General features: G+C 46.9%; 1 protein-coding gene across 1 annotated transcript in view; it reads left to right on the top strand.

Moving 5' to 3' along the window:
* The window catches only part of LOC146268280 (protocadherin-15-like), a 106,196-nt gene that overhangs the window by 57,283 nt on the left and 30,112 nt on the right, over window positions 1-18,801 (top strand). The window contains exons 20-24 of the mRNA XM_084709441.1: window positions 1,879-2,184; window positions 3,859-4,089; window positions 6,535-6,651; window positions 10,794-10,934; window positions 11,652-11,764. Of these exons, the coding sequence (XP_084565567.1) occupies window positions 1,879-2,184; window positions 3,859-4,089; window positions 6,535-6,651; window positions 10,794-10,934; window positions 11,652-11,764 (908 nt within the window). The remainder of the gene's footprint in view (window positions 1-1,878; window positions 2,185-3,858; window positions 4,090-6,534; window positions 6,652-10,793; window positions 10,935-11,651; window positions 11,765-18,801) is intronic.

The raw sequence follows: 18,801 nt of genomic DNA on the forward strand, positions 1-18,801 counted from the left end.
TACATTCACACCAGGAGGCCTGTAATCTAGCCATGCACATGGTAACGACCACAGAGCTAATTGATTAGCATGCACTTCAGATAACGCATTGGAGCTGCATGGACTATTGTGGCTAATAAGGCAAGCCTGAAGAGCAAGGGAACAGGCTAACAGGATTAGTATCTCGTCTCCAAGACTTCACAAAGCCATCTCCCACACTCTTCTGTTTGAATGGTTACAGTACATTGTGGCCTTCGGAGAAAATCAAATTAAAATGTTTCTCTTGGTTATTTCTCTTGGTTACTCGGCACTTCAAAGGATGTCATGGAAAGATAGCGCCAGCCTGCTCCCTTTCTTTGTGAAGAGAACAATGTATTCACTTAGTAGATGCTTTTATCCAAAACGATGTTGAGGAGGAGATTTGAACTACCAACCTCTTGATGGGCTCAAAATCCACTGAGTTTTACCAAAGTGTAGACAATTGTACAGTTATGCACAATTGAGTGCCACCACAACTAGTAACCATACCAGAGTTTCAGTGTCTGATTAGGCAAGAATGAACAAGACGGTTCAATAAAGTTTTGACACTATTCAGGTGTTTTATGTGGCCATTTTAATGAACATTTAATTGATTTGAGAGTAGGTGAGCGTTCTCCTTGCTTAAGTGCAGTAAAACAGCCATTGGCAAAGCTGGCAGCACAGAAAGGTGCCTGTGTGTGTGGAGCTATGCGTGTGTCCACTATCCACAGGAAGCAACCATCATTTTCACACTTTATCCATTAAATATGATTTAAAGTGGATTGAGTTACTTTTTTTTATAAAGCCAAGAGCAGTGAATGTGAGGATTGTACTTCCATTGCAAAAAGACGTTGTGCTTCATTTGCTCATATCGACACGCTGTTCGTTCCTCGTGGTCCAGATCCTCAGCATCGGGCCTCAAACTTTAGCCTTGGGTCTGAACATTTGTCCAGCGCCCAGCGTAAAACCAATTGGGGCCAACCCTCGTCTGAATTCCCTTACTTCCTTCCCTCCCTCTCGCCCCTCTCCTGCTCTCTCTTTTATTTAATTCTCTTTGTAAAGCTCAGTCCCTGCCTGGCTGTGGTCGAGTACCCAGTGTGTCCTGCCTCAAAGAGAAAGGGAGAGTGTGTCCCAAAATCAAAGGCTTCCCTCTATCCTCACGCCAGCCTCCCCCTTCCCACAGTCAACACCACATCACCCCCCCCCCCCCCGTGTCAGGGAGGAATTAGCAGCAACATTTCTAGACCCATTAGAATGTCAAACACATACACACACACACACCTTGCATACCAAAGACCTCTCATATTCACCGGGGATGTCATAATAGTTCAACAACTCGCTACATAAGCCTCTTCACCTCTGCCTGGATGTTAGCCTCCTCACTCACAGCTCAGCATAGATTGAAGGGGGTGTGTTCAGAACTCGATCTGGCATATGGTGGTTTCCCTTTGATGAAATGCAGAGTTAGCAGGAAAAAGGCTTCTGGCCTTTTGAACTCTCAAATGATTAGTCATGAGTCAGTGACAAAGCCACTGATCTCAATGTGAGCCGGAAAAGAAGCGGACTCGAAGGCTGTGCTTGAACGTATGAGAGCTGCGTCAGCCTTGTCGTTTTTTAGCTGAAGGCCTTCCAAGCGTCTTTGTGCGTGCTGGCATGCGCCATTGTGTGAAGGGGCTGTCGAGTCAGGGATAGATGAAGGAGCACAGCTTACTTCAGTGCGACGTGTCGTTGTGCGTGAGCGCTCAACAAGTACACTCAACAACCAATATAACATATGTGGGAAACGACAGCAAAGTCCCACATTGTGGCTCATTGTATGCCTTTAACACCTCTGTATCTCCCCTGTTCCCCCCCCCTGTCCTCCCACTCTCTTCGCCCCAGGCGACAGACCCGGACGCGGGGGCCAACGGACAGGTGCGCTACCGGATCGTCAACCACCCGGGCCTGTTCACCATCACGGCCAACGGCAGCATCTACACGGCGGTGCGTCTGGACCGCGAGCTGCAGAGTCAGTACAACCTGGTGGTGGAGGCGTCGGACGGGGCCGTGGACCCCCGGCGGACCACCCTCACCCTCGCCGTCCGCATCACGGACATCGACGACAACAGTCCAGCCTTCTCCGAGCAGAGCTACGTAGCCAGCGTCCCCGAGAACAGCCCCGTGGGCACCTTCGTCATACGCCTCTCTGTGAGTGTGTGTTTGTGTGTGTGTCTGTGCATTACAGGTGACAGTTGGGTTTCCTGTGTCGCAGATGTAGGATGGTGGTATTAAAAGATTAATTGTACGCTGTATGAAATGACAGTCTTTTATAGCAGGTTTGTATTTCAGATGAAATGGATGGAATGTGGTTGCTTGGAGGTCCTCCATACTAAGTTTCTCACCAAACTTTCAGGCCTAACCCCAACCCTAACCTCACTATTTGGCTTGCCTGCTAAATAATAGTTATAATGTGAGCAGGAATTGTAAGAAAAAAAAACGACTGTTGTAAAAGTCCAAGTTGATGTGGATAGGTGAGTCGTGGAGTGATTATTAAAGGATCTCTCTTTATCTTTCTTACTCTCTCTCTCTCTCTCTCTCTCTCTCTCTCTTTTCCTCTCTCTTCTCTCCCTCAACCCAGCAATGGGGCATCAGGGGCTTCAAACAGCTGCTGTATTAAACGCACCCTTTAACATCCTTTAACTTCAAAGAGTATGGAGCTCTCAGGTGATTTGGCCCTCCATTTAAACTGTCATACGCTTCCAGGATTTCAGCTTTTAACACACGCAATGGAGGGTAAAACCATTTTTACCTATCAGACGATCCGGCCATGTTTGAACTCTCTAGGTGTCACTGGCCTGTGATGAAGTATGACTAAAAGCTAGTGTCTCCACAGCGCTGTGAAGGGTTAGAAAGTATCATTTCTCCTTTTTGCCTCACGACAAACGCTAATGTAATGCTCCACAAACCTGGAGCGCCTTGAAATTTTCCGGAAAGTTCTGACTTGGATTAAACCATGGCAGTGTTAAACCTCTGCGCTCATGTTGTTTGCGCTGAGGAGGGGACGCCATGGGAATACCCCAGCAAGAGGTAGTGGAAGACTGAATGTGGGGGGGGAGGGGAGCAATTGCCAGCATATTGTGAGTGACATCTCACTCACAGAGGAGTAGGGAAGATGCCAGGAAAAGGGGTGGGGGGGTGGGTGGATGTAGAAATGCGGGGGGTAGAGGATGAGTGAGTGACAATATCACTGTGACAACGCTAATCTCCTCGACTACGACTCCTCCACACGGATGGCACGGGGGTGGGAAACACCTGGAGTGAGATTGCAGCGACAGGCAGCCTTCTCTGGCTGATGAAACCAGCCTTCCAGCCTCTCTCCTCCAGAGGGACTTTGCCCCTTTTTATCCTCCTCATTTATTCATAAATGTACTTTATCTTTTTTATTTCTGGGTATAATGTGATTCTCTGTGCATCCCCACTTCAAAGGCTTCCACCTGAAAGCTTCTCACACACTCACTGACAGCTTTGACAGAACTGCCTTGGCTTGTATTTATTCTGTTGCCAGTTGAATATCACTTCTAATCAAGGGTGTGTGTGGATGTATGCACTCATGTGTGTGTACTGCATAGTGATGTCCTGACATTATGCAGAGAGCATTATCACTGAAGAGAAACCGAACAACTAAATGATTTCCCCGTGACTCACGTGATCCACATTTACGATGAAACAAGTCACAGCTTTGTATGAAAGAGAAAAAAATGGAAAAATCTGTATTCATCGAAGGTAGAAATGAAATCATCCTTTTTTCAGCGAGCTCATTCCCGTACTCGTCTCTCTCACGCCCCCCCCCCCCCCCCCCCCCTCCCCCCTTTTTCCTCCCAGGCGGTGGACGCGGACCTGTTCTCCAACGTCACGTACCGGATCAAGACAGAGTCAGCCAGACAGCTCTTCTCCTTGAACCCGCTGACGGGGGTGTTGTCCGTTCTGCAGACCCTGGACTTTGAGGACCTGGCCAACATGGGTCTGGGGGCCAACATCACCTTCCAGGTGGAGGCCGTGGACGTGGGGGGGATCATGCCCCCAGGCCAGGCCACAGTCACCGTCCGCATCCGCGTAAGAGTACCTGATTGGCTGGCTGGCTGGCCAACTAGCTGGCTGGCTGACTGGCAGACTTAATGACTGAATGGCTGGCTGACTGGCTAGCCGACTAGCTGGCTGGCTGACTGGCTGGCAGACTTAGTGACTGACTGACTCGCTGGCTGACTGGCAGACTTAGTGACTGACTGGCTGGCTGGCTGCACAACTAGCTGGCTGGCTGACTGGCAGACTGTGACTGGCTGGCTGACTGGCTGTCTTAATGACTGACTTGAACGACTGGCTGGCTGGCTATGTAGCTGGCTTTCAGTCACACTATGCTCCCTGTTTCTTCTCCTGTGGTTTGTATCACCCAAACCGTGCCGGTAGAGAGCGGTGAGCCCCGTGCTGAAATGAAAGAAATGGGACTCCCTAGCTACAGTGTGCTCTACATTTCAGAACTCTCACACTTTGAACATAGTCAACGCCACACTGAGAGCACTCGTAGCTCTGCATTCTGACACTGCCACCTGAACCGCATTCAGAGGGCAGAGTGTGCACGTGGTAACCAGGAAGTCTCCTCCTCTGGTTGGGATGAGTAACCACTCTGAACAGCCTCTCTCTGTAACCCTGGTTCCTCTCCTGGGAGGACATTGTGTGGTAGGGAACAACACTGCCCAGAGCAATGTTGCCACAGTACCCACGGTACAGGGTAGACACGAAAACCATTTGAACGGCACACTGATCTTAAGTACGTAGCATGCTGTGCTGTGGATATCTGCCATGTTCACATACAGCATCACGTGTTGGTAGAGTAGAGATCCTCCCAGCTGGATTGAATGTGTGTCGTGGTGGCCACAGCCGTATTCAGCCACATTGATTATATGGGATAAATTCCAGGAGTCTTTCCGATCCTGTTTTCTTTAATGATGTGACACACTTAATGGAATGACTGCTTTGAGTCTGGTGTCTGTCAAAGCTGAAAGAAAAAAACAAACAATTTTCCCAAGAAACTTGGATCCTAACTTGCGTGCCTGCCTGCATAGCCTTCACATCACAAAGACAGGCTGATGGATATATCCTCTTTGTTTGTCACGGCGCTATTCCAGGTCTCGATGACTCATTAGCTTTGTCACTGCAATTTGGTGTGGATTTTTAGGGAGCATGCGATCCTTTCCCAACCTTTCAGGAGATTAGCAGCTGAATCCAAATGAAAGAATTAGACGCCTCCTGCTCTGGCGCAGTCAGTGTGTGTGTGTGTGTGCGTGTGTGTGCGTGTGTGTGTGTGGGGTTGCTTGTGCATGCGTTTGCATATGTGTGTCGTGTTGTTGTAGCGACAAATCTATGGGTGAAGAGTTTTTCACTGTTAGCCAGTAGCTTGTTGTTGAGAGAGGCCTGGGCTCCACCGCCCTGCCTGTCCAGCCATACTGGAGGGGAGTTTGCCCATTGATAAGGACAGGCTTTGATGCCAATTGCTTGTTGTCACAAAGCAGCACTGTGTGATAGGATAAGGAACGGCAGCTCTGGCTCTATCAGACCTGGGTGACGGTATTTGATATGGCGTACGTGTATTAGGCTGGGCCTAATGGATTCAAGCTGGCTTCTCTGGGCTGCAGATTGAAGAGATCTGATGACTCCCCTTCCCTCCTGTCTCCCTCCCCCCTCCTCTGTCCTTATTGAAGCCCTGCTATGCGTTTCTGAAGCCTTTTGTGTTTCCTCCAGTTTTTTGGGGTTTTGAGGTTGTTGTCGAGCATAGCCTCGCAGTGATAGATGTTGTACCTGTGGGGATGCGGTTTCAAATTAGACCTCAAACTTTCTCTCTGTTGTATAACACCTCTGAAAGGCATGGCGGACTATACAGTGTTTGATAGTATGTGTGCGCGCGTGTGTGCGCGCGTGTGTGCATGCGTGTTAGTGAAGACAGGTTGTTTGTTCTCACTACTTTCCAGCTCCCGTCTTGGAAGAATGTCAAGATCAGAGCTCATCTCGTCTTCATTTTCAGGGACATGGGTTTAATTGAACAACAGGATTCTGAGAGCTCATTGAACAGTCGGTCAGTGATTAAAAGCATTGGACATGTTACTCTCTTTGCTGTTATTGCTCTTTCTAGAGCACAGGAGCAGGGAGACGTGAAGAGAAGGAAAGGACATGACAAAATTACATTTTATATAATTACACTCGCAAGCAAAGGAAATCAGACAAACTGCAGGTGCATAGAAGTCACATTTCCAATATGAACCATGAAGTATTCAGACAGCAGTAGCAGGGAGTGAGAATAAAAAGAGAAATCAGATTCCATTTGACTCTGACAGGCCGATCCAGATCTCCCTCTACTTCCTCTTCTGGTCCCCCTCCCCGCCAAGTTCGAAACAGTCAGCAGGCCGTCCTACCCTCCAGACTTGACCTCGTGCATTAACCTTGCAAATCTTGTTGTGTCTACGATCCATGCCTGTGTTAATGTCACTTCTTCCATCCTCTTCCCAGGACGTGAATGACTTCTCCCCCGTGTTCAGCAAGGAGCTTTACAAGGGCCTCGTGGCCCCCAATGCACAGAAGGGCACAGTCATCGCCACCGTGTTCGCAGAGGACCAGGACCCCCCTGTGAGTACGCTGTCCAAAGGGGGAACGCAGAGTGACCGGGGAGAGCAAATACCCAGGGATTCACTCTGGTCACTGAGACAAAGTGATTAAATGCTTTTTTTTTTTACGGAGCTTGTGAGACAACAGCAGGCAGGAGATGGTCTCCCAACCGTAGCTGTTGTGGAGTGGTCCGTTAGATCATGATCACGACCAGACACACACATCAGCCTCTCTCTCTCCCTTTCCCCTCGGCCCGAGTAGATAGTCCTGTCGCTGGAGAGAGGTTACCCAGGAATAGATCTACAGTCGTCATAAGGTTCATTTTGTCTTCACTCTTCGTACGGTCACGGTTCCCATGGTTTCCTGCCTCTACAGCAATTACGCACGTCGAGTTTGTTGAATGAGGAGCTCGATTCTCAGAAAGGGCTCTCCCTCTGTCAGTCCTCACTGGAGACGGTCCACCTAGGCTGTCTGTCCTCCAGGCTCTCCGGGCTGTTTTAGTTTAGTTGACTGCCAACCAGGAAAATTACACAGGACGCCACCAGTCTTTTGAACCCCCGCCGCTCTCTGAAATGATTCCACAGTGGCCCCCAAAAACAAGGACGTGCCGAGCCAAGGGAAATTATCATGTTTTTTTGGTTCTTGGGTTGCACACTGCAATTCGACTTCATCAATAGAGCAGCACGGCCATTAGAATACACCGCAGACAGGTTGGGGAGGTCATAAATTGTGGGGAACAAGGTTTTATTGTCCCAAAAATATGGGCCTTATCAGCCCCATGCCAATGCGCATCATGCTTTCATTGGCAGCATGGCCCACCTTAATATTTTATAGGGCTTCAGTGAGTCAGCGTTCTGTATGCTCTCATGCCTTCCACTTTACTTTTTGTTTTCAGACAGTAGTTGTTTTGGCTTCATAAAGAGTACTCAGCAGTGTTCAATGAGCCTTGCAGTCCTGTGCTTGGCAGAAGATTGAGTTAAAATGTGGTGGAGAGGCCATGGATGAGTGGTTTGCATTCTGTACCATTCCACGTCTGATCTCCTGCGGTGGGATCAACTGTGTTCTGCAACGTTCCGCTGGACTATACTTGAAGACATTCTGGACCTTCCAGGGTGTAGGAGGCTCTGTAAAACAGCACATTTGTGTGCGCTGGAGGTCTCCCTCTATCTATCTTGCGCGTTGGTTTTCAGTTCCTAGATTTTGCTAAGTGCAGCTATAGTCTTGTGTGGTTACGTGCAGTCATGAAGGGTAGATTATGCTACTTGATGATTGGTGTGTGAAAAGGGGACACACTCACCCACTGGGTGGTATTTACATGACAAACTGACTGGCTCTGGAGACTAGTTTGACAGACACACAGGGATTAGACCACAGACCAGTGCCTGGATAAACCAGTCTCTTATTGACCTGGCTTTGGGAGCTCAAAGTGCTTTATTGACAGGATGCCTGTCACGGGCACTTCTGTGTGCTGCATCGGAGACTTGTCACACACAAACAAACACACGTACAAATACCCGCGCACGCACACACACACACACACACTGGAAAGCTCACTGCAATACACAAATCCATTAGTTGTTTATGTACCTAATACATCCCCCACCATTTGTCTTTGAATGTTGTGTGCCTTTAGTGATAAAAGGATATAAAAATAACCGTCCATGAAAGTGACTCAGCCCAACAGTGTGCTCATCTTTGCACATACAGTAGGTCACCCCTGTCCTCTCATACTTTTTTTCACCACTGTGAACTGTTCCGGGGTAAGGAATTATTCTATATTATTATTATTTTAGTATGGACTCAAACTAAAACACATTCATCAGGCTATACTGTACAAACCTCTTATTTAAATGTCAATCCCCACCAGGTTCTGAAGGGAGGATCACCATGGAGACAAAGGCAAGGAGCTCAAGACAGAACTTGGAGCTTTGCTTCTGTGGTTACTTGAGATGGAAATCTATTCCTGAGGTGTTTTTAGTCATTTTTTCGAGGTTTCTGAAAGGCGTTCATCAATGGGGTAGAAAAAAAACAAAAAACGCTAGTGCATTCAGGCAGCCGGTAGATGTATTGAACTTCCGCTTACCTTCTCTCTAAGATCTTCCTTTCCGAGGCTTTATTGATTACCTTCCCTAATCTATCATCTCAGACCAAGACTTGGGTGATGCCTTACTGCAGGCCACCTGCAGGCCACCTGTGGAGGTGGAGATGATTCATCAGAACCCTACCGATCTATGTGACCGGTACACTGTTTTTAGTGTTAGCTCAAGGTTACGGTAGGGTTCTGATGAATCATCTCCACCTCCACAGGTCAAGCTGCTGAGGTTCAAGGTTGCCTTCTGTACAGTAACAGTACAGGTGTGTGTGTGTGTGTGGGGGGGGGGGGGTGCAGGGGGAGGTAGAATTAGACGTCGGTGTCCTAGTTATTTCAGTAGAGATGACAGTGTGCAGCGTGAGTGCAATGTCAGCGTCAAATGAGGATGTCCGAGTCTCTGCTTTCCTGTTCTCTCATGATATAGTCAGATCCCCTTTCTTTCTTTTGCTCTCCCTCGCTATTTCTCTTTCTTGCCCTTACTGTCTCTCTTGCTCTAACAACATGCATCGTCTTACTGAGCTTGTAAACTTCTCTTTAATTCATGGCCTGTCTGTTTTTACACTAAATACAGGCAGAACCATATTTATTTATATATATATATATATATATATATATATATATATATATATATATATATATATATATATATATATATATATATATATATATATATATATATATCAATTTATATATATATATTTTAAAAAAGCATAACTAAGTTGTCATGGAAATTCATGGATGACAGTTTTTTCTCCAAAGAAATTTGTTTCTTCCTTACCAAGAATCTCAAAGTGGTAAATCTACCCGTTTTTTGGGTGGTTTCCTTGCAATGTTAATGACCTGGTGTGTTTACTCCAACAGTAAGCATCAAACATTCATGGCCTGTGAGCTGAAGGACAGAAAATGAGAGGTGCTATAAACCTGAAAGCACTACAGAGACATACAGGGAATGAAAGGCAGCCAATGCTAATGTACATACAGTCAAAAGAAAGACCCTGTACCATATCCAAACTCAAGTTAAGGGCAGGCGTTAAAGACATGGATACATAGTAAAGTTGATGGGGGGAGTGGAAGGGATGTGAATAGCTACCTTTGTTCTTAATGTATTCTTGTCTTCATGGCTTGGCCTCTTGACTTTACACACTTTGGACTGAACAGCCCGAGGCTTTGCCTTTCTTTGTGTTATCAAAGGTACTGTACATACAATCGTACTGACTGACGAGCAGCAGACCAGAGATCTACTGATGTTTGAATGCCACAGTGATGTAATCCATCTTGCCTTGGCCTTGAGTAACTTACATAACCTATAACGTAGTTGGTTAACCCTTTTCAACTGAATATCCAGTTTGACAGGATGACTGTAAGTAAACATGCCTAGTGAAATTTTACTTTGGTGTTTTCTTTATGTTCGCAGAGATTGTAGATTCCAATATAGTGTCAATTCACTGCATAATGCAATTCAATTTATCGGTGTTCAGTCACATCCAGGGTTGTCTATATTGGGCCTCTACAGAGCTATAGGTACCCTTCCCTCAGGGACTGCTCAGTAGAGACTGGGCACAGGCCTCTCTGACCAGGTCAGTAGGATTTCCAAAGGGATTCAATTGAAATAAGAGTGTTGAGAGATGAGATAAGCAGCAATCAGGAACTATGAATAACAGTAAAGGTCATTCAACTCCAAGCTTCTGTGAAAGTGGAGCTGGGCTGAGCTGAGCTTGGCTGGTAGGGCTGACTGAGGAATTAGGATTCTAGTAGGAGGTGGATGTGGGAGGGATATTTGAGTAGCTGGAAGCTAATGTAATGCAAGGCAATTAAGCTGATGATGAGGTTCTCAGAAAGCGACAGGACTGTGGAGATGAACACTGGTAGACAGATTCGAGGTATGTACAGCAACTAGGATGAGTCACCAAATGTTTGAACTCTCATTTTCTAACCCCAAGCTCTTTAAATGTCAACGGACAAGACTTTAGACAGGGATCAGCTTAGAATCTCAATTCTAAACTGATCCCTAAGCTGTGCAGAGGTGAAGAAAACCGTCTAAAAATACCCATCTTGTTTCTGTGTGGTCCAGGGGACGCCGGCCAGCTTTGTGCGCTACAGAGTGGATCAGGACCAATCCCCTTACAGCGGGAGCATCTTCGACGTGGAGGTGGTGTCAGGGAGGGTCATCACTAAGGTCAACCTCAACGAGCAGCCCAGTGTCACCTTTCAGGTGAGGGATGACGATGGCTACTATGATGACGATGATGATGATAAGAAGACTCACATGCTATGAAATATCGATTAACATTCTGTATTAATAGGAATACAAGCATGCACTCCTTCAGCCAGAGTGCTGCTTGAAATGCTTCGTAGTATGTTGAAGGAAGGAAAAGGCCTCCTCCAGGTGGTCATGAAAGCATTCTGCCCATTCGTCTTACACTCCATCTTATTAGATTTCCCATATTTTGCAGGGCACAAAAGGACCCTTTTTCATTCCACACACTCACAGAAGGTCATGTGATTGAGTTGAGGTGACCTCACTAAAGCATAGCCATGGTAGCAAACACGGAGCAGGTGCTGAGGGATATTAGGTCTCATGGATAACTCTCTCTCTCTCTCTCTCTCTCTCTCTCTCTCTCTTCCCTCTCCCCTGCCTCGGCCGTCAATGAATACTGATCAATAGATTCAGCCTTCATGGTTCATTCTCATGCTGAACACTTCTGCAGTAGCAGCCTGGCAACCAGGAAAAGTTGTTTGATTCTAGATATTAAAAAATGGTCTGTGTCTCTCCCTATCTCTCTCTCTCTCTCTCTCTCTCTATCTGTCTCTCCCCCCCCTCTCTCTCTCTCTCTCTCTCTCTATCTGTCTCTCCCCCCCTCTCTCTCTCTCTCTCTCTCTCTCTCTCTCTCTCTCTCTCTCTCTCTCTGTGTGTGTCTCCTGGCCTCAGCTTGTGGTAATAGCCTATGATGACGGGGAGCCAGTGAAGTTCAACACAACCCTGGTTGAGATTACCGTTCTGCAGCCATCCCGCATACCAATCTTCACTCAAGAGGAGTACAGGTAGGGCACACACACACACACAAACTCCCACTCGTTCCCTAACCGACTCACACATGCTCACTCACACACTCACTCACACTCACACATACACACAAAAGTTAGCAGGTAAGTCACATTGAAACTCATTCAAACTTCAGTAAATATTTAGCAGGCTGTACATTTACCATCTTCAACGACATTCTGTCTGTTCTTGTATTCACTACAGTATGTAGTATCTGTGGTTGTTGTGGTGCCGGCATATTAGCAGCCTGTACAAATGCTAACTGACGATAGAAGGCGGCATGCAAAAAGGCTGTGAAACGGTGTGTGCAGATCCAGCTCGTTGGGAGCAGTTTGTAAAAACCCAGGCAACTCTCCTAATGCATAATGAGGCGTGTTTATAAATATGTATACACACTCAGAGCTAGGCACCTCCGATCATCGCTAGTGCAAAGCACAACATTTGTTTGCCCCCCCAGAGGACCAGAACCTCTTCTTGGGTTTATTAAGAGAGTCGTTTAGCCGGATTAAATGTTTAGTACGTTCAACTGGTGGGTGGAGGGGCCGGAAGGATCAGGTCTATTCCTCTGGTGTGTCAGTTGGAGCCAGGGAGTAGAGTTGGAGCTATTGATTTTCATATGTCATAGGAAAGGGAAGTTCTGATCTGGGCAGTTGAATGCACATGTTAAGAATAGTGTGATGGCTCAGGATCTGTGGAGGAATATTTCTAACATTTGAAAGGGGCAGGGATCGGTTGGCTGTTCCTGTAGGAGAAGGTGCAGTAGTCTTCTTTTCCAGGAGCTGGTATCTATCAATGGTACTCTGGTGTTCCTTGGGCAGGTACAGTACTCTGGTGTTCATGGAGCAGGTACAGTACTCTGGTGTTCCTGGGGCAGGTACAGTACTCTGGTGTTCATGGAGCAGGTACTCTAGAGTGCCTGGTATTCCAGCTTTATGAGGCATGACGCCTGTAGTAAAGTTGGCTTGCGCACACCACAGCTAAAAGTAAAGCTTGTTAACTTGGATTAATTTCCAGCAGTGTATGCCAGTGTTGGCTCTGGGTATCATTTTTAGCAGAATCAAATGTCTATCCACTAAGAAGGGATATCAAGGCCAGTTAGCTCTGTCAAACTTTTCTTTCAAGCTCTTTCTTAGCAGTTAGTGCTTTTGCATGGGTGGACTACAGATATGTGTTAAAGCCTTAGTAATACTGCCCTTGAATGATCCATCCGGCACACATGGATAGATCCACACGTGTGGCTGTGCCTTGTTTCACGTGTGTGCGTTTTCATGCTATGACACGGCTAAAGTGTGTGTCTTGCCACCCATATGTGTGGGCACATGTACATCTCTACGTCAGCATGTGTGCACGTGTGTGTGAGTGCGTGCGTTTCCTCTTTACGCACTCGGCCACCGTGTGTGCATTCAAGCGTGCTCGAGTAGGCAGGCTGCTGTGTTGACACCCGAGTGCAATTCTATCATTTGTGTGTATGATCACGTTTGGCCTCCCCCCGGGTCCTATCTGGTGATTGATCAGCGTTAAACACGGTACCGGGAGCGCTGCTGATGAAGGGCTGCAGATTAACGCCATGAAGGAGTGCCGCGTCCTACACATAGCACAGAAGGTCGGCGCGCGGCGGGCGCAGAGCCCTGCAGGGCAGCGCATTGACAAGCGTCGCCGTCCACGGACGCCGTCTTGCCATCAATTAGAAAGCCATGAAAGCATTAGCCAGGTGCGAGCACGCTCTCCTGCTGCACAGTGTCTATGCTTCTCCTGGAGTCAACTCCCCCCCCCCACACACACACACCCCCCCTCCTCTTCTGGACTACGAAGTACCTCGATGCCTTTCCTCGCTCTGTCTTGTCTTCCCGGCGGACACCACAGCCCACCAATCACTCCGTAAGCATCAGCAGAAGAGGCCTGTTTGTCTTTCCAGAAAGCTGTTAGTTAGAGCAGCGATCAGGTATGCTGTGCCTACAGCAAAGCGCCACACAATTAAAATTGCTCTGCTGGGCATTGGTTGGCTTAATGATTTCTGTAAGGGCTTTATAGCTTGTCTCTTTCCATCTGTTTGAGGGAAATCAGCTTTCTCCCTCCAGACTTTCTTGTACAAAACAATGCTTTGTATCGTACAGTAGTGGCTTGCCTGTCTACCTCCCTTTTTGATTGCTTAGCTGCCTGCTTCCCTTCCTGCCAGTCTACCTGCCTGCCAACCTTTTTTGCTTCATTCCTTACCTGCCTGTCTTGCTGCCTGTCTCCCTGCATGCGTGACACAGGAGCTTGTTGCTAATGATGTCAACTGAAACCAGTGTTTAACATGAGCACGTTATATTGATACTGTCACTATCAAACCTTCTGAGGTTAGTTTTAGTAAAACCTAAAGACATCAGGACTATGGGATGTAGTTTACCATATACTATAGTACCATAAACTGAAGACAATACTCAGGCGTCATCCATCACTGTCATCCAGTGTAGGAGCACTGAGTAAAAAATACACGGAGAAATATTGAAAACACATTTGGCTCTAGCTCCGACTTCCCCCTATCATCAAATCGCAACGACAGGGTCTTTGAGGTGATGCTCAAAGACAAATCTCTGTGGAGAACTGTTTAACGCCGGACACTAGGGAAGGGAATGAATATTTATTTCCCCCTGCATGTGCTCTCTGCAGGAGAGCAGGAGAGGAGGGGTAAAGCAGCAGGCTAAGCTGGACCGTGGGGTGAATCCCCTCTTGTAGAGAAGTTGCCTGCTTGGCTGGCACTCGGTTAGCATAGCAGGGCTGAGCTCAAGCTAGGCAGCTTCTCCCTGCTCCCCCTCCACCTACTGCCACTGCTGCTTATCTCCCCCCAGCACTAGCCTCTGAGCCGGGCAGGGGGATGCTAAATCACAGGAGGCTTTGCCTAGCCTCTCCAGAGTTTGTCATTTTGATGATCGCAGCAATTACAAGCTCTCTATATACTCTCTCACTTTGTCTACCCGGCTCCTCTAAGCGTGCCTCTCCCTCTATAGTTATGCCGGTACACCTTTATCTCGTCCTCTGTCTATCTAGTATCTATCTTTTTCTCGCGGGTTATTTTGTGAACATATGAACTCTATTTATCACATAAAACCTCAAGTGACTCATAACAGAGTATGTAAATGAGAAGATGTGATTAAAGTAAAGATATCTCAAGCTAAACACTGACCGAATATGAAACCGTAATTACACATGTTCTTCCCACACATATTGCTGTAGGCAGTCTATTAATATGATAATTGTGTTTTGACAGTCAGCACAGTGAGAAGCTATACCAAGCAAGCCTCACATTGCCCGCATTGGAGAATGAATTAAACCCCTGGCACTAGTGCATGTGCCCCACACACCTTCACACACACCTTCACACACACACACACACACACACACACACACACACACACCCACGCACACACACACACACACACACACACACACCCCCCCACACACACACACACACACACACACACACTACACTACACTAAACCTAGTATATGATCATACTAGTGTGGAATACATACAAGATCATATCCTTATCTCCATTGTCATGTCCTAGCACTTCCACTAGTGTGCTATTAGCATGCGGTCCCTCAGTCTATAAATCCACCTCACAGTCCATTATTGAGCCACGCTTGTTGTTGCTAACAAAGCAAACCAAGCTGCCATGTCAGTATTGAGTGTTACTACAAGCGGCACCTTCTCAAGCAAACACCTGTGCTAATGATATTACGCGTAAATTAGCTGTGGTATGTCATCAATTAGGATGTACACATTTGTTTAAACACACACAAACACACAGAGACACGCAACGTAGCAGGTAATCCTCTCCCTATTAGACTTTGCCCATCCAAGCTTGATTTGCAATTATAAAACAGATCGCTGCACTCTGAAAGAGAGTCTTCCTGCCTCCTGCAAATATGCATTCTACACACTTCTATGGTACTGTAGTGAAGATGCGCTACAGCAGCACGTTCTCAAGCAGGGATCATTTCTAAGTATTCCACTCCTCTGTCCTGGTCTTTCTTCATGCGTGTGAACTGTAGGGAGTGCTGGTGTAACTTGACTGTGCTTTTCAGAGCTTCAGTGCTCTCTGGTGTCCCTCTAATGGCTCTTAGACAGACAGAGGGCTGCTCCGCCACCAGTATGCCCCCGACCATTAGCGAGTCATTAAACACCCAGGAATTACCTGAGAAGAACAATATTATCCCTCACAAGGGCTCGGGCACCATTACTCATAACGTAGACCATATTAAGTAAGAAAGCTTTGGGGGTTTTTGAGCCTTTTGGTCGACTTATCTAAGTTGAACTTCATTGTCTTTTGGAAAGTTCAGCCTTTGAACAAGACATTTGTTTGTTTATATAGTAGAACTGTCGATTGTGTAATTATTTGTTTCATCATGTTTTCACTGTAGCACTTTGCTGTCTTGAAGACTACTGTATGGAATTCATTGAGATAAAGTATCTATGCCGCTCACGAGCGAGCACACAGCCCACTGACTTCACCCTCTGCAGCCAAGCTGTCTGTAAACATCCTAATATCTCCCATACACTCATTACACATGTTACTCTGAAGTCACGCCAAACACATCTCCTAGCCTTTCTCTGTCTTTGAAATATAGACTCCCACAGCACGCACACACTCACTCACTTTGGCAGTGCACACAGACAGTACACACAAACACAATTCACCGACTGTTGACTTCTCTGCAGTTTCATCTATAATGCATGAGCGTGTTTGTACCTGAGGAGACTGTGGGATTGATATTCCAGAGCAGGTTCTAAGAGGCTGACCTGAGCCTTAAACCCCTCCTCACCCTCATGTGTGACCTTTAACTCTCCTTGCTAAGCAGACAGGCCCCAAGTTTTACTCCTACACACCCATAACACCGGACGCTGCGCCTCTCCAAATATCAACAAAAGGTCAGTGCTTTAAGTCCCAGAAGAAGGCGCTTCCATTGGGGTCCAGGGTATCACTGTAACCTGGAGAAGTGTCGCTATCTCCTGTGGTGGTGGTCTGAAGTCCCCATACGCTCAAACAAGGTCACTGGTTCACAGTGGAAGCAGGATTGATGAATCAGGAAGTCGGTCAAAAAAAATCAACCAATAAATGGAGACCTCATTTTTTATACCAACACTATGATTGGATTGAGTTACAGTTTAGGATGTGTATAATGGTTACTTGTTGTCTGCAAGGTCTGTATACTAGTTTCCACAGCTGACAGACATAAAAACCAACAGACTGCAGCTTTGGCAGGCCAACAGTGAGAGTAAATTATTCCTGCAGAGTGTGTGTGCACAAACTTATGTTTGTGTGTGTGGCCTTGTGTGTGTGTGTGTGTTTGCGTGAGTGAGTGCACATTACAGTAGATTGTCCTGTCAGGGTGGGAGTGATGTGTAGGAGACACAGAGGTGTGGGTTCTTGTGTGTTTTAGTGTTGTGTGTGTTTGTGTGCGTGCAAGAGGGTGCACTAGATTGTCGTGTCAGGAGAGGAAGGGGATGTGCCAGCGTACCGTGGAGAACATCTGTGTGTCAGCGGGCCTCCCGCCACCAGCCTTAATGGTGCGTCTGAAGATCTGCCTGCTTCTCCTCACCTGCTCAGGGGTCCTCCTTATGCGCGTGCCCACTATGGAGAACCCCATCTTGGGTGTCAGATGACCCTCTGAAACGTGTGGCGCTGTGGTGAGATGGGACATTCCAGGAGGAAAGCATTATTAGGTTTTCCTTCCCAGAACTACAGTTTACTACAACTACAGTTTTGCTGGAGGGTCAGGTGAGCTTGACTGAAATGGTTCCACTAACTTTTTCTGTGACCGTGCGAAGGACTTCTGATGGTGTTCTAGTTCCAGGTCATGTTTCTCTGCGGTTCTGTTCACTGAGTTATTGCTGGTACTCCTGTAATGCTGGTACTGGGGCACTACAGTTGATACTACAGTCAATGGAGTGTGTGAATATCCACAAGACTCTCTCCAACCCAGACTCCTTTTAGCTCTTTGGCAGATTTGTCATTTGTTGAGCAGAATTTTGCAGTTAAATCGTCTTAGGAAGCTTCAGAGTCAGCAGTGCAACACCACACTGGGCTAATATCCGCAAGCTTGATGGGGTTAGTCCTGACATAACACTTTTCACGGCATGCCGGCTGGATGAGGGCCGGTACAGCGTTTATTTCTCTCCAGATGAAGAACATTTGAAACAAGCTGAAACCTGATTGAAAAAGATTGTAGCAGACGTCGGGGTTTAAGCTGTTGGAGGTTTCCTAAATGAACTTGGTTGGATTCCATCCCTTGGTGTTTTTGTTTTCCATTCAGCATGAGCTGTGTTTAGTTGATTGTGATGTAGCTGGAAGCCTTCATCCACGGTACTCATGGTGGCTGTGTATCTGCAGGTCCCCAGGGATGATGCCATGGAGATCAGGCATTTTCATAATCATTTAAGGGTGTTAAATACTAAATCCTTTCTTTCTTTTCCTTTGTGTCTCTCTCCATGTGTCTTTCCTCTGTCTTCGTTCTATCCCTCTGTGTCTCTCTCTCGTTCTCAACACGTCCCTCTATCTGTTTTTTATCTGTCTCCTTCTCTTTCTATCTCTCTCCTTCACTTTCTCGCTCTATCCTTGCCACTCTCTCTCTCTCTCTCTCTCTCTCTCTCTCTCTCTCTCTCTCTCTCTCTCTCTCTCTCTCTCTCTCTCTCTCTCTCTCTCAGACACACATCAGCACATATCTCTCTGTGTGCCTGTTGTGTCTGGGCTGTGTATGTGTGTGTTGTGGGTCGAATGCTATGGTGTTGTAACTCACTCTAGCACACATGCACAGGTTTTTCTCTGTGATGTGGCGTTATGCTTCACCGCTGTAAGCTAGGCCCAACTTCCCAGCATGCAGCCCAGTGGGGGAACCATACACATGCACATACACACGTACACTCATACATGTTAAATCATATGCAACCATTCTTTTCTAAAAACCTTCAAGTCACAATTAATCGGCATGCTGCTGCTCGCGGTTGCACCATAAACACATGGCCTACACATAAACACACACACACACACAAT

The sequence above is a fragment of the Hypomesus nipponensis genome, chromosome 11 (genome assembly GCF_054491055.1).
Source record: "Hypomesus nipponensis isolate SF chromosome 11, ASM5449105v1, whole genome shotgun sequence".
NCBI lineage: Eukaryota > Metazoa > Chordata > Actinopteri > Osmeriformes > Osmeridae > Hypomesus > Hypomesus nipponensis.